At 42.4% G+C, this 15,264-nt stretch overlaps 1 protein-coding gene across 1 annotated transcript; it reads right to left on the minus strand.

The window, feature by feature from the left end:
- Positions 1-1,065: 1,065 nt before the first annotated feature.
- Positions 1,066-13,273, minus strand: LOC127650460 (uncharacterized). The gene is made up of 4 exons (XM_052135907.1): positions 13,198-13,273; positions 12,731-13,081; positions 12,561-12,626; positions 1,066-2,234 (listed from the first exon to the last, which is right to left on the minus strand). Exons 1-4 carry the CDS (start codon positions 13,271-13,273, stop codon positions 2,080-2,082), a joined length of 648 nt encoding a protein of 215 aa, XP_051991867.1. The 3' UTR covers positions 1,066-2,079.
- Between the last annotated feature and the right edge of the window lie 1,991 nt (positions 13,274-15,264).

The raw sequence follows: 15,264 nt of genomic DNA on the forward strand, positions 1-15,264 counted from the left end.
CACTGGGTAGCTAATGTGAAGAGCATAAAGTAGCCCAAAAAACCTCACGTTTTGACATATGTCCCCAACTCAACGTCGAGGACAATACATTCAGTGTGTTGAAAGGCAACTTTCGCTCTTGCTGCTCCAAAGCTATGATGGCATTCTTGTCTATGCTCAAGCTGGTCTTCCTAAATGCAAATGCAATAGAAATAATATTTGTCAATTTATATGTATTTATTTGCATAATTGAATATCATCAATATCAATAATTACAAAGAACAAAATAAAAGTTATGCTTAAAGGGACAGTTCACTCAAACATGAAAACTCTCTCATCATTTACTCACCCCTCATGCCCCCATCCCAGATGTGTGTGACTTTCTGTCTTCACCAGAACACAAATGAAGATTTTTAGAAGAATATTTCAGCTCTGTTGGTCCATACAATGCAAGTGAATGGTGACCAGAACTTTAAAGCTGCAAAAAAATCACATAAAGGCATTGTGGCATGGGGGCGTGGTCTTGTGTCGGTCTGTGGGACAGGGAGAGCGGTAAGGCTCGTCACCTGGGTCGTAATTATCTCTAACACCTGTCTCTCATTATAGTGATGGCGGAGGACCTGAAAAGGCTCACCAGAGCGTCAGAGAGAGGAGAGAGCGACCAGCAAGCAACTACTGCTTTTATATTTACTTATACACAAGTTATTTGTTTGGACGGTTACCATCGACTGTGTGAAGGCAGGGGGGAGAATTTATAGTCAAAAATGACTTAAATATTGATCTGCTTCTCACGCACACTTATCATATTACTTCTGAAGACATGGATTAAACCAGAGACTGTTTAGCAGAGTCGGACCACTTCTATTAAAATAATGGGACGACTGGAAACTGGAACGACCAACGGCAGCTCAACGGATGTACAAAGGAAGTCCCGACTTTCAGGTAAAACAGCCAATCACCTTTTAGATACAGACATTGTCATTTAACTCGAGAACACGTGTGCATATTAGCAATACAAGCCAGGAAAATCTTGTTTATTTAGCATAAAATGAGGTAAAGAAGCACAATTTATGATTTCTAGTGTTGTCAGACTTTACTGCTGATTTTAAATATGCTCTTTGGTCGTCGTCTTGACCAACAGTTTTGGAGATTTCGATCTTTCCCCATTCAAGTAGATAGGCCCTGCACGGTCATGACTGGTAATAACCTCCCGAGAGTGTCCCAAAGATGGCCGACAGTGGACTGACTCGCTAGAAAGACTTTGATTTTACCATTGGAGTCGTATGGATTACTTTTATCATGTACTTTTAGAAGCTTCAAAGTTTTAGTTTGCATTAAAACTGTTGGTGCAATTGACGAAGCTGAATATAAAATGTTTCCTGGTTTCAAAATGTACAATTTGAAGTTTGCTTTAAACATTTGAAGTTGGTGTAGAAAAGCGATTGACTACTGATCTCATACTATGTTTAAAGATATTTACCTTTGAACTTTTTGGCAAAAAACGTTGTGTTGTCCACACGAGCTCTCCTCATTCTAAATGACAGCCAGCCCCAAATAAACCTGCTTAAAATGTTGTCACATTCTGCATCACGTGGTGTCCCGTGGAATCTTTAATTAGGCAGGATTAACTAAACTTCAGATTATTGTCACTTCAGTCAAAACAATTAGCAACGATTCTTTATTATTATGAGTACAGCATAATCTCAATATATTGTCACACATATAGCATATAATTAAGGAAAGTTTACATTTTCAGTCAAATTTGTTTATTTTAATGAGCAATATTTGCTGAAGCAAGGAAGTACTTTGGTTTGTTATGCATGCGTGACATTTACAGATTGCAGTTGCACAGCTGTTGATCTGAATAATGACAACGACCACAAGATTATTTATTGTTTGCACCAGTGAAGCTGACACAAAGGTGACAGCTGCCACATATATGAGCCGCATTTCTCCACCCCATCCTGTGAGTGGTTTATATTTCTGTAACATTGCCATTTATCCTACAGCAACGCTAGACACATTGTATTTGCAGTGCTAAGCTTGAGGTTACATGAGTAAGATTGCTTTGTAATTTAGATTTCCCTTATTGTCGTTTAATCAGAGTGCAGCTGCATCTTTCCCAGCGGTCCAGCCATTCTGCCTCCCACGATGGTAAATGACAACACCTGCGGCGACTGTAGACAAGAAAAACATCAGAATAGCCATTCCAACTCCACCATACATCAACACTCGCTCTTTCACTGTCAGATCATCTAGAGAGAGAGAGAGAGAGAGAGAGAGAGAGAGAGAGAGAGAGAGAATTTAAATTTTAATACACCTTTATTAAAACAAAGTATTCACAAAAACATTACAACCTCACACACACACAACAAATACTACAAGTAAAAACAAGAAAGCATTTTAAAAAGCAAGCATTAAATCATCATCATCATCTACTGTACAAAGTACCTCATTTATCCCCCAAATGTACATGAAAATTTCTACACATTTAACCATTTTACAATCGGCATGCTCTATTCTAAGCCGAGCCGCCACCAAGCCTTTGAAGATTTTCAACACATCCAGAGAGCCTTGTCCTAACAATTTATTTTTTCTAGATTTCCAAATAGCAAGTTTTGCTGTACCAGACAAAAAATTCAATAAAATCAACTGACTTTTTCTTTTTTCCGTAAACTTTGGACCATATATAAACATTTCAAAAGAGAAATCTTCACCAATTTCAGTAAACCATTGAGATAAAAGTGAAAACAAATCATTTAAACGAGCACACTGTACAAATAAATGAAAAACCGTTTCAACGTCTGCACAAAAGGGACAACCCACCCCTACAGAAGCATCAATGTGCATCACGTATCTGTTTGTGGCTATCGCTCCATGTACAATCCTCCACTGAAGGTCACCCATTCTTTTATCAATTGGGCATTTGTATAAGGACCGCCAGCAGCCTCTAGGGGAAGAAATAGTTCCAAAAAAATCAGTCCATTTTGTTGAAGGAAGTCCACTCAAAAGATTAGCATTAGATGCCTTCACACAAGAAATATAGAGGGCTTTTTTCCCTACTTCCTCAAACTCCAAGCTGAGGGGTTTTAAAAGACAAAAGACACTTCTCGTCATCTTGCCATTCTCCCACAGCAGTATTTACATTAAGGGAGGGGAAAACATAAGGAACCCCCTTTCTCCATTGATCAATTACTATGGAGTCATTTGTCAAAACCTTTTATAAAATTCTGCTGGCAGTCCATCTATTCCGGGGGATCGTCCTGAACTGAGTTGTCCCACAGCAGCAGTAATTTCCTTAAATGTTATACTTGCATCCAAGACAGTTTTAGAATCAGAGTCCAGCTGAGGAAGACCCTGAAGAAGCTGTGTCATACAGTCATCATTTTCAAAGTTTTCTGCAGCATAAAGACTGAAATAAAAATCCACAGCATGGTTTCTCATTTCTACAGTCTTAGACATTATCCTCCCATCAGGGAGTTTAAGACAAGGCATTTGTTTTTGTTGAGCCACCTTATATTCCAGGTTAAAAAAAAGAAGTAGGGGCATCCATTTCTGCTAGAGACATGAAACAGGACTTTATCAAGGCTCCCTTTACTTTCTCATTTAGGACCAGACTTGGCTCTTTCTTTTACTTTTGCAAATCCTTGTACAATACAGAATTATGTGTATCAACCAACTGCAATTCCATTGAATCACTTGAAAAGCAAATTAATTCAATCACATTCTTTATTCTGCTACTACAGTTCGCTGTATACTGCTGACAAAAAAATTGTATTTGAGTCTTTCCTACATCCCACCACTGTTTCAAGTTTTCAAAATAGCTTTTTTTCTTTTTCCAATTTCCCAAAAGAAAACAAAACTATCACAAAAAGCAGCATCCTGCAACAATTTATCATTAAAATGTCAGTAAACTGATTTTTTAGATGCATTTGACATGGTCATTTTCATTATAACTAAAACCTACAGGACAAATGCAACATTCAATCACCCTACTATTAAAATATTTTGACACATAGAATCTAATCGGGCAGCACTAACTCTATTATTAAAAGCCCTAATCCATGTATACTGTCTATCATTGGGGTGTTTAATTCTCCACATATCTAAGAGCTGGAATTCTTTTATTAGTTTTGACAAAGCGCTTGAGGACTGTATATGAGGTTCCTCAGTATTACGGTCTATAGTAAAAGTTATAGTGCAGTTCCAGTCTCCACCAATGACAACACATCCTTCACTAGAACACTTTTTAAGACTCTCATTAAGCATATTTAGAAAATGTAGGCATTCCTGTCCCACTGTGGGTGCATAAATATTTATCAGGAACACAAGCATTCCTTGAATTTGCGCTTTAACAACCAACAAACGACCCTTCACTGGTTCCTCTGTACTTATAAGGGTGGATATTATGGTTGAAGAGAAAAAGATGCCCACCCACTTAAATTGGTACCATGAAGTATTTTGTGTCCTTTCCACCACAAATTCCACTCAGCTTCATTCATTAAATCACTATGAGTTTCTTGGAGAAAGATAATATCAAGCTTTTTTTGTTCAATTGTTTCATAGACAATAGCACGCTTTACACTATCCCTCCCACCATTAATATTTAAAGAGCCTATCCTCAAAACCTCCATGCACAAAATTAAGATGGGAAAAAACTTTTTCTCCTACTCATTGCTCTGTTCTTCCTTATAGTGGTAAGATGCTTTTTCAGCCAAAAACGCTTCTTCTCACTAAGTTCCTCAACTCCAACAGTGCTCTGATAGAAAGTAACAGAGTGAACAAATTTGTCTACATCAGAAAAAAAGTCATTTATGTTAATTTGTTTACCATACGTTTCATCCAGAAAACTATTAATTTGTTCCAGACTATACAAAGAATCTTTGTTGAAATCTCCCAAAGAACCTGCCTGAGATATGTTAAAAACAACTCCCTGTGAATTACCATCATTTTCACTCATAGAAACTTGTGACTGAGTATCATCAGACTGCTCCTCCTCCACATCCATTTCCTCATTATTCAAGACGCCTGAATACGATTTTTCAGTTCCATAAATTGCACTTTCCAACTGTTTAGTACCATTAGTACTAGCTACTTCTTCATCAGTATTAACCTCAGAAACTAACTCAGTTGCGCTAATCTTAGGGGCCACATTAGCTACAGGAACATCATTTTCAGTGTCATCAGCCGTTAACACAGCAACTGAATTATCATCACTCACCTCAGCAAGTGGAACAACCTCATCTTGGGCCGCATCAACCAGATCAGCGCTATTATTTGCGACCTCATCCTCCGATCCTACCACGTTTTCTGTACCGGTTTTCTTATGTGGACACGATGTCTCCACATTCGAAACATCTTATGCTGCCAATAGTTGCATACACCATATATAATCTTCCCTCATGTTTCACACGAAAATTAATATCCAGAGATTCTCAGGCGATTCTAGCACCGTGTACACATACCTTCTAAAAGACGCAACATGCTTCAGAGCCGGATGTTTACATCCAAGATGCGACATTTTTAAAGAGACTTACAACTTTCCCAAAACGCACTAACTCACGTTGCAAAACATCATTTGAAATTGTTACTGTCGATGTATATACAGCGGAGAGAGTTGCACAAAAGCATCTTTAATGTTAAGGCCAGTTACTATTAACCGATTAACTAAATTTTGTTCCTTCAAAAACACAACGACAGCTTGATTCATGCGTGATGCAGATACAATGTTCTCATGGCCAATCTGATCCCCAACCGCAATCAACACATCCTCCACTATGGCATTATCCTCAGGAACACACCTGAAACCATTACGGAGTGACAATGGCGGCGTCTCATCAAGAGATTCATTCTACACACAATTACCACTATTTAACTAATTTATAAATTGCTTTCTAAACTATGTATTTCCTAGAAAAGAAAAGAAAAAGTAAATAGGAAAAAGCAAGATTTAGAAACTCTCACCACCACTTTCACCAACTCCCAGCATGCAACACACGTAACACACACACACACACAGAGAGAGAGTTTTTAAATGTTCATAAACTGTTCTAATTATTATTTTTATTTTATTTTAATTTGTTACAATGTTAATTTGTACAATTAATTTAATTTGTACATATACATTTTTGTTATAATATTTTATTATTTTTGATGTCTTTATAATTATTCTATGTATTCCAAGCTTTGGCAATATTGTATTGTGTACAGTCATGACAATAAAGCAATTTTGAATTGAATTGAATTGACAGAGAGAGAGAGCGAGATGAGAGAGAGAGAGAGAGAGCGAGATGAGAGAGGGAGACAGACAGAGAGACAGAGAGAGAGAGAGAGATGAGAGAGAGAGAGAGAGAGCGAGATGAGAGAGAGAGAGAGCGAGATGAGAGATGAGAGCGATATGATAGATGAGACAGACAGAGATACAGAGATATAGAGAGATAGAGTCGAGATGAGAGAGAGAGCGAGATGAGATAGAGAGCTAGATGAGATAGAGATAGAGACGATATGAGAGAGAGAGAGCGATGATGAGAGATGGATACAGACAGAGAGACAGATATAGAGAGAGATATGAGATAGAGATGAGAGAGACGAGATGAGAGATGATATAGAGCGAGATGAGTAGAGAGAGCTAGATAGAGATGACAGACGAAGACAGATAGATGAGACAGAGAGACTAGATGAGACGAGAGAGCGATATGATTGCAGAGAGACGAGATGAGAGACGAGACGATATAGAGAGAGATAGAGCGAGATGATAGAGAGAGATGCGAGATGAGATAGATGAGACAGTAGACACGAGATGATAGAGTGAGACAGACAGATTGACATAGATATGAGATAGAGAGCGACATGACATATAGATCGAGATGTAGATATAGAGCTAGATGATAGAGAGAGAGCGAGATTGAGAGAGATATGAGATGAGATCGAGACGAGATATAGAGTAGACGAGATGAGAGAGGGAGACAGACAGAGAGACAGAGAGAGAGAGAGCGAGATGAGAGAGAGAGAGAGCGAGATGAGAGGCTGTGGTGCAGACCCTCTTCATGAGGAGACAGCATCAGAAGATCGTCAGCGTACAGGAGGCTTCTGATCTCTCTGTCCTCGAGGGTCAGACCGGGACAAGAGGACTTCTCCAGTGTTGATGCCAGTTCATTAATATAGATATTAAATAGGGTCGGGCTGAGGCTGCAGCCTTGACGGACTCCTTTAGTTTGGCTGAAATAATCAGTACGTTTGTCATTAATCTTAACCCCGCATTGGTTCCCATTGTATATGTCCTTTATGATGTCATATGTCCTTCCTCCTATTCCACTTTGGATTAGTTTTAGGAAAAGTCCATTATGCCATACCGAAGTCAAAGGCTTTTTAAAATCAATGAAGCAGCCAAATATTTTCCCTTGTTTTGTTTGTTGGACGTGTTTTTGTATGAGTGTGTGGAGTGTGTAAATGTGATTTGATGTTCTCTGTTTAGGCATAAATCCAATTTGACAATTGTTAAGGATCTTGTGTTCTTGAATGAACTGAACTAATCTGTCATTGATGATGGAGCAGAAGAGTTTGCCCAGGTTGCTGCTCACTGTGATGCCCCTATAGTTATTTGGGTCGTACTTCTCACCCTGTTTAAAGATTGGTGTAATCAAATTTTCTTTCCATATCTCAGGAAAGTGTCCTGCTTTTAATAAAAGATTGAATAATTTGAGAATTGCATCTTTCAGTTTGGGGCTGCTGTGTTTCAGCATCTCATTTGTTACTAAATCCACGCCACAGGATTTTTGAGTTTTTAGGGATTTCATCTTGTCTGTCAGTTCATTTAGTAATATGGGCTGGTCTAGATGGTTTAGCTGGTCTTTTACAGTGCGCTCCAGGGTATATAGTTGGGAGGTCAGATGTTTTAGGGTGAGGGTTGGTTCGTTTTGTGAATAGAGTTTTCCAAAATGTTCGGTCCAGATGTTTGGGTCATAGATGGGAATGTGTTTAGGTTCTTTTGATTGATCTAATTTACTCCATAATTCCCAAAAAGAATTCTGATCTACTGCCTCCTCAAATAGCTCATATTCTACCTGAATTCCAGGACATAAATGAGGTAGACAAACTCTCGTATCTAATGGGAGAGAAAGTGGAGTGTGTTCAGCTGGCAGCGCATTATGTGTCGTCCTGTCATCACATGAGGGCGAGAGACTGACCCCTCATCAGATTACACCTCTATTCAAACTCATATTTTAATTGATTTTTTTTTTTTTTTCTTCTCCTTCCTTATTGCTCTCTGTTTTTCACTTTGTCGTTTGTACTTATTTTTATTTGTTTATTATTATCATTATTATTCATTTATTGTATATACATGTTGTTGTTTTTATTTTGTAATGTGTTTATTACTGCTTTGGCAACATTGTACACTGTATACAGTCATGCCAATAAAGCTCATTTGAATTGAATTGAATTGAATTGAGCGAGATGAGAGAGGGAGACAGACAGAGAGACAGAGAGAGAGAGAGAGCGAGATGAGAGAGAGAGCGAGATGAGAGAGAGAGCTAGATGAGAGAGGGAGACAGACAGAGAGACAGACAGAGAGAGAGAGCGAGATGAGAGATAGACGATATGCATAGAGAGAGCTAGATGAGAGAGGGATGACAGACAGAGAGACAGACAGAGAGAGAGACAGATACGAGATGAGAGATGGAGCTAGATGAGATGAGTGAGACATGACATAGAGACAGAGAGATAGATAGAGCGAGATGAGAGATAGAGCGAGATGAGTAGTAGAGACTAGATGAGATAGTGAGACAGACATAGATACAGACAGTAGATAGAGTAGAGATCGAGATGAGAGAGGCAGCTAGATGAGAGAGTGATACAGACAGAGAGACAGACAGATGACAGAGAGAGAGCGAGATGAGAGAGGGAGACAGACAGAGAGACAGACAGAGAGAGAGAGAGAGCGAGATGAGAGAGGGAGCTAGATGAGAGAGGGAGACAGACAGAGAGACAGACAGAGAGAGAGCGAGATGAGAGAGAGAGCTAGATGAGAGAGGGAGACAGACAGAGAGACAGACAGAGAGAGAGAGAGAGCGAGATGAGAGAGAGAGCTAGATGAGAGAGGGAGACAGACAGAGAGACAGACAGAGAGAGAGAGAGAGCGAGATGAGAGAGGGAGACAGACAGAGAGACAGTACATTTTACAAACATATAGCAGAGATTGGGCCTTACCATTGAACATGGAGAAGTCCAAAGTCATGATCTTTCAGAAAAAAAATCGCATTTTGAGCAATAAATATATATTCACAATCGGGGGAACAATCCTTCATCATGTCAACCACTATAATTATTTGGGTCTTACAATCTCTGCTTCAGGACAGTTTGATTTGGCAATAAAAGATCTGACAGACAAAGCCCGTAGGACATATTATAGTATAAGAAAATCATTATTTAAATTCAACCCCCATTAAACTGTGGCTGAAAGTCTTCGACAGCATCATCAAACCAATACTCCTATATGGCTGTGAAATCTGGGGCCTCAAATATAAATTAAATTATGAATCTTGGGACAAAAGCCCTGTTGAAATTTTCCACCTAGAATTCTGTAAAAACATCCTGGGAGTTCACAGAAGTGCCCCGAATCTGGGCTGTAGAGCAGAACTGGGCCGGTTCCTCTCCTCACTGAAATCCAGAAGAGAGCAGCTCAATTCTGGTTCCATTTGTCCGACACACCTCCAGATAATTACCATCACTGTGCCTTTACTCACAGGACAGGACACCCAGAGAGTGACCCTATGCACTATTTAGTAGAAAAATATCAGCTAAATTCATCCATCCAGTTCAGATTGGCCAAACTGAAACAGACAGACAGAATAACGCAGGAAGAATACATTCACGATTGGCAGCACAAAGTCACACAAGTACATAAATTAAACTACTTCCACAGAATTAAGACGGATTATAAATTGGCACCATATTTGATCCATATTAAAGATTATGGACAAAGAAAGCTACTGTCAAAGTATCGTCTGAGTGAGCACAGTCTGTCTGTAGAGACGGGTCGACACAGACAGAACCGGAGACCCAGAGAGGACAGACTGTGTTCACGCTGCACTGAAGGAGTCTGTAGAGACGGGTCGACACGGACAGAACCGGAGACCCAGAGAGGACAGACTGTGTTCACGCTGCACTGAAGGAGTCTGTAGAGACGGGTCGACACGGACAGAACCGGAGACCCACAGAGGACAGACTGTGTTCACGCTGCACTGAAGGAGTCTGTAGAGACGGGTCGACACGGACAGAACCGGAGACCCAGAGAGGACAGACTGTGTTCACGCTGCACTGAAGGAGTCTGTAGAGACGGGTCGACACGGACAGAACCGGAGACCCAGAGAGGACAGACCGTGTTCACGCTGCACTGAAGGAGTCTGAAGAGACGGGTCGACACGGACAGAACCGGAGACCCAGAGAGGACAGACCGTGTTCACGCTGCACTGAAGGAGTCTGTAGAGACGGGTCGACACGGACAGAACCGGAGACCCAGAGAGGACAGACCGTGTTCACGCTGCACTGAAGGAGTCTGTAGAGACGGGTCGACACGGACAGAACCGGAGACCCAGAGAGGACAGACCGTGTTCACGCTGCACTGAAGGAGTCTGTAGAGACGGGTCGACACGGACAGAACCGGAGACCCAGAGAGGACAGACCGTGTTCACGCTGCACTGAAGGAGTCTGTAGAGACGGGTCGACACGGACAGAACCGGAGACCCAGAGAGGACAGACCGTGTTCACGCTGCACTGAAGGAGTCTGTAGAGACGGGTCGACACGGACAGAACCGGAGACCCAGAGAGGACAGACCGTGTTCACGCTGCACTGAAGGAGTCTGTAGAGACGGGTCGACACGGACAGAACCGGAGACCCAGAGAGGACAGACCGTGTTCACGCTGCACTGAAGGAGTCTGTAGAGACGGGTCGACACGGACAGAACCGGAGACCCAGAGAGGACAGACCCGTGTTCACGCTGCACTGAAGGAGTCTGTAGAGACGGGTCGACACGGACAGAACCGGAGACCCAGAGAGGACAGACCGTGTTCACGCTGCACTGAAGGAGTCTGTAGAGACGGGTCGACACGGACAGAACCGGAGACCCAGAGAGGACAGACCGTGTTCACGCTGCACTGAAGGAGTCTGTAGAGACGGGTCGACACGGACAGAACCGGAGACCCAGAGAGGACAGACCGTGTTCACGCTGCACTGAAGGAGTCTGTAGAGACGGGTCGACACGGACAGAACCGGAGACCCAGAGAGGACAGACCGTGTTCACGCTGCACTGAAGGAGTCTGTAGAGACGGGTCGACACGGACAGAACCGGAGACCCAGAGAGGACAGACCGTGTTCACGCTGCACTGAAGGAGTCTGTAGAGACGGGTCGACACGGACAGAACCGGAGACCCAGAGAGGACAGACCGTGTTCACGCTGCACTGAAGGAGTCTGTAGAGACGGCTCGACACGGACAGAACCGGAGACCCAGAGAGGACAGACCGTGTTCACGCTGCACTGAAGGAGTCTGTAGAGACGGGTCGACACGGACAGAACCGGAGACCCAGAGAGGACAGACCGTGTTCACACTGCACTGAAGGAGTCTGTAGAGACGGGTCGACACGGACAGAACCGGAGACCCAGAGAGGACAGACCGTGTTCACACTGCACTGAAGGAGTCTGTAGAGACGGGTCGACACGGACAGAACCGGAGACCCAGAGAGGACAGACCGTGTTCACACTGCACTGAAGGAGTCTGTAGAGACGAGTTGACACGGACAGAACCGGAGACCCAGAGAGGACAGACCGTGTTCACACTGCACTGAAGGAGTCTGTAGAGACGGGTCGACACGGACAGAACCGGAGACCCAGAGAGGACAGACCGTGTTCACACTGCACTGAAGGAGTTGTGGAGGATGAACTTCACTTCCTCACTCACTGCAGTAAATATGAGACCATTAGAAACACTCACTTTACACAAATAGCTCATATTCTACCTGAATTCCAGGACATAAATAACTTAGACAAACTCTCGTATCTAATGGGAGAGAAAGTGGAGTGTGTTCAGCTGCAGCGCAGTATGTGTCGTCCTGTCATCACATGAGGGCTGAGAGACTGACCCCTCATCATATTACAGCTCTATTCAAACTCATATTTTAATTGACTTTTTTTTCTTTTTTTTCTCCTCCCTTCCTCATTGCTCTCTGTTTTTTCCTTTTCGTTTGTATTTATTTTTATTTGTTTATTATTATCATTATTATTCATTTATTGTATATACATGTTGTTGTTTTTATGTTTGTAATGTGTTTATTACTGCTTTGGCAACATTGTACACTGTATACAGTCATGCCAATAAAGCTCATTTGAATTTGAATTTGAATTTGACAGACAGAGAGAGAGAGAGCGAGATGAGAGAGGGAGACAGACAGAGAGACAGACAGAGAGAGAGAGAGAGCGAGAGAGAGTTTTAGCACTACAATGCTGCAGTCTCGTGCATCATCAGGATTCAGTATATTTTAGCACTTCCACTTGACATGAAATATGAGATTAAGTATCGCTCTTAACCTGTGATTTCAACCTTTTCCACTGGCAGTTTTCTTCCAGAATCACCTTTATCCTCTTTCAGGTTTTCTGAAAATATTTCAAACATATACATGATCTACACATACCAAACACATTTAAGATAAAGGACAAAAGTTCAGCATTGAAGACGGAGAAATCTCATTAATACCAACCCTCAAGCTGGAGTCTGACGGGTGTTTCAAAGTGCATCTCTGGAGTGTCCGCTTTTGTCCCGCAGAGATAGAGACCCAAATCTGAATCTGTTAATCCAGTAATGATCAGACTGACTGTGGTGAACCCCACGTCTGCTTCAACTTTCAAACGTTTCCAGTTTTGATTGTAGGCGAGAAGAAGAATTTTTCTTTCTGATATTTTTTCAATCTCTGCAGAAATCAGAAGTTTTATATGTTCAGATTGCTGGTGATACCAGGCGATTTCATACCTGTTGGTCGTGTTGCACATCAGGGTAATGTTTTCTCCCAATTGCACCATTATCAGCTCAGACACCTCTTGTCCGGAGACATCTGAAGAGAAATTAAGAAATGAGATCTGGCTGATAATACTCAGGCTCGTGTCACGCTCATATCAGCACAACGGGACATTATTAAAATGATGTGATTATTTGAAATTGAATATTTACCATTAGAAGAAATGTGCATAATCCCGTATGACAGCGCAAAGAAGAGAGATAATAACTCCATTTCATCTGAACACATCTAAACTATGGAAACCAAACTGCAGGTCTCAGCATTACGCAGAGAGACCACAAAACATTTCCACTTCCTGTTCTGAGCAAACTCTTAACAGCTTCTACATAATTTTGCGTGCTGCATTTATCCAGCTTTGTCTTATTACTGTAAATGTCAAACTAAAATATCTGTACTAATGTAAATGCTGCTTCCTCAAAGCAACGTGTGCATTTATCAACATGAACGGATGCATTGAAAATGGCTACATGAATGCACTGTCATCACACAAACAATTCAAGCAAGGGGAAAGTAAAACTGTTTGAACATTGGAATAACACAAAAGTTTGGAATAATGTCCATCGGTATGTGGACTTTTCAACGAGAGGGGCGAAACACGCTTGATCTTGTTTACACAAACATCCCAGGCGCGTACCAGGCGAAGCCCCACCCCCACCTCGGCTACTCAGACCACATCTCTGTTATGTTAATTCCAGCATACAGACCGCTCGTCAGACGCACAAAACCGCTTCAGAAGCAGGTGAAAACCTGGCCAGCAGGAGCCATCTCTGCTCTTCAGGACTGTTTTGAGTGTACTGACTGGCACATGTTCAGGGAGGCTGCAACATATGGCAACTCTACCAACTTGGAGGAATACACAGCATCAGTGACCAGCTACAACAGCAAGTGCATTGATGATGTCACCACAAGCTCCAAGCAGAAGCTGTGGATGACTGTGGAGGTGCGCACACTGCTGAGGACCCGAGACTCCACCTTCAGAGCAGGTGACAAGGCTGCCCTAAGAACAGCGAGGGCCAAACTGTCCCGGGCCATCAGAGAGGCAAAGCGCCACACGCCCAGAGAATCCACAGTCACTTCCAGGACAGCGGTGACACACGGTGCATGTGGCAGGGCATCCAGTCCATCAGCCAACTACAGGACAACATCAGTTGCCTGTGACAAAGATGCCTCCCTTCCAGATGCGCTGAACGACATCTACGCTTATATTTGAAGTGCCGAACGGAGGTGCAGCGGCTAAAGGACTGGTGTAGAGCCAACAACCTCTCTCTGAATGTGGACAAAACAAAAGAGATGGTTGTTGACTTTAGGAGAGCACAAGGTGAACACTCTCTGCTGAACATCGACGGCTCCTCTGTGGAGATCGTCAAGAGCACCAAATTCCTTGGTGTTCACCTGGTGGAGAATCTCACCTGGTCCCTCAACACCAGCTCTATTACCAAGAAAGCCCAGCAGTGTCTCTACTTTCTTCGAAGGCTAAGCATTCTGAGGAGCTGCATCACTGCCTGGTTTGGGACTTGCACCGCTTCGGACCACAAAGCCCTGCAGAGGATAGTGAGGACAGCTGAGAAGATCATCGGGGTCTCTCTTCCTCCATCAAAGACATTTACAAAAAACACTGTATCCGCAAAGCCACCAGCATTGTGGATGACCCCACACACCCCTCACACAAACTCTTCACCCTCCTGCCGTCTGGCAAGAGGTACCGAATCATTCGGGCCTTCACGGCCAGACTGTGTAACAGCTTCTTCCCCCAAGCCATCAGACTCCTCAATACTCAGAGACTGGTTTGACACACACACGTGTCCTGAGTTGCACTTTAATTACTGTCACTTTATAACTGTCTGCTACCTCAATAACTGCTATGTGCATAGAACACTATCTCATAGTATGTTATGTTTATGTTTTTAGAAACTGTCATCTTTTTGCTGTGTACTGGTCTCTCACTGTACCTATTGTCCTGTTCATTGTCAGTCATTTATTGTACTGTCCCGTACTTTTTGCACACGTTTGCAGGTGCACTTTATATAGGTATGTTATTTAGTCTGTGTGGTCTCATGTGGTTCTGTGTTTGTCCTATGTTGTTTTATGTAGCACATGGTCCTGGAGGAACGTTGTCTCGTTTCACTGTGTACTGTACTAACTGTATATGGTTGAAACCACAATAAAAACCACTTGAGATTTTGCTCTTATTGAAAGAAATTGATACTTATATTCGCCAA

The sequence above is a fragment of the Xyrauchen texanus genome, chromosome 10 (assembly GCF_025860055.1).
Source record: "Xyrauchen texanus isolate HMW12.3.18 chromosome 10, RBS_HiC_50CHRs, whole genome shotgun sequence".
Taxonomy (NCBI): Eukaryota; Metazoa; Chordata; class Actinopteri; order Cypriniformes; family Catostomidae; genus Xyrauchen; species Xyrauchen texanus.

Coding starts and splice junctions, on each gene's coding strand:
- LOC127650460 (XM_052135907.1), bottom strand. CDS start 13,273: ATGTGTTCAGATGAAATGGAGTTATTATCTCTCTTCTTTGCGCTGTCA. Junction 13,082..13,197: donor TATGCACATTTCTTCTAATG/GTAAATATTCAA, acceptor ATTTCTCTTCAG/ATGTCTCCGGACAAGAGGTG. Junction 2,235..12,560: donor GGAAAAGGTTGAAATCACAG/GTTAAGAGCGAT, acceptor CTCTCTCTCTAG/ATGATCTGACAGTGAAAGAG.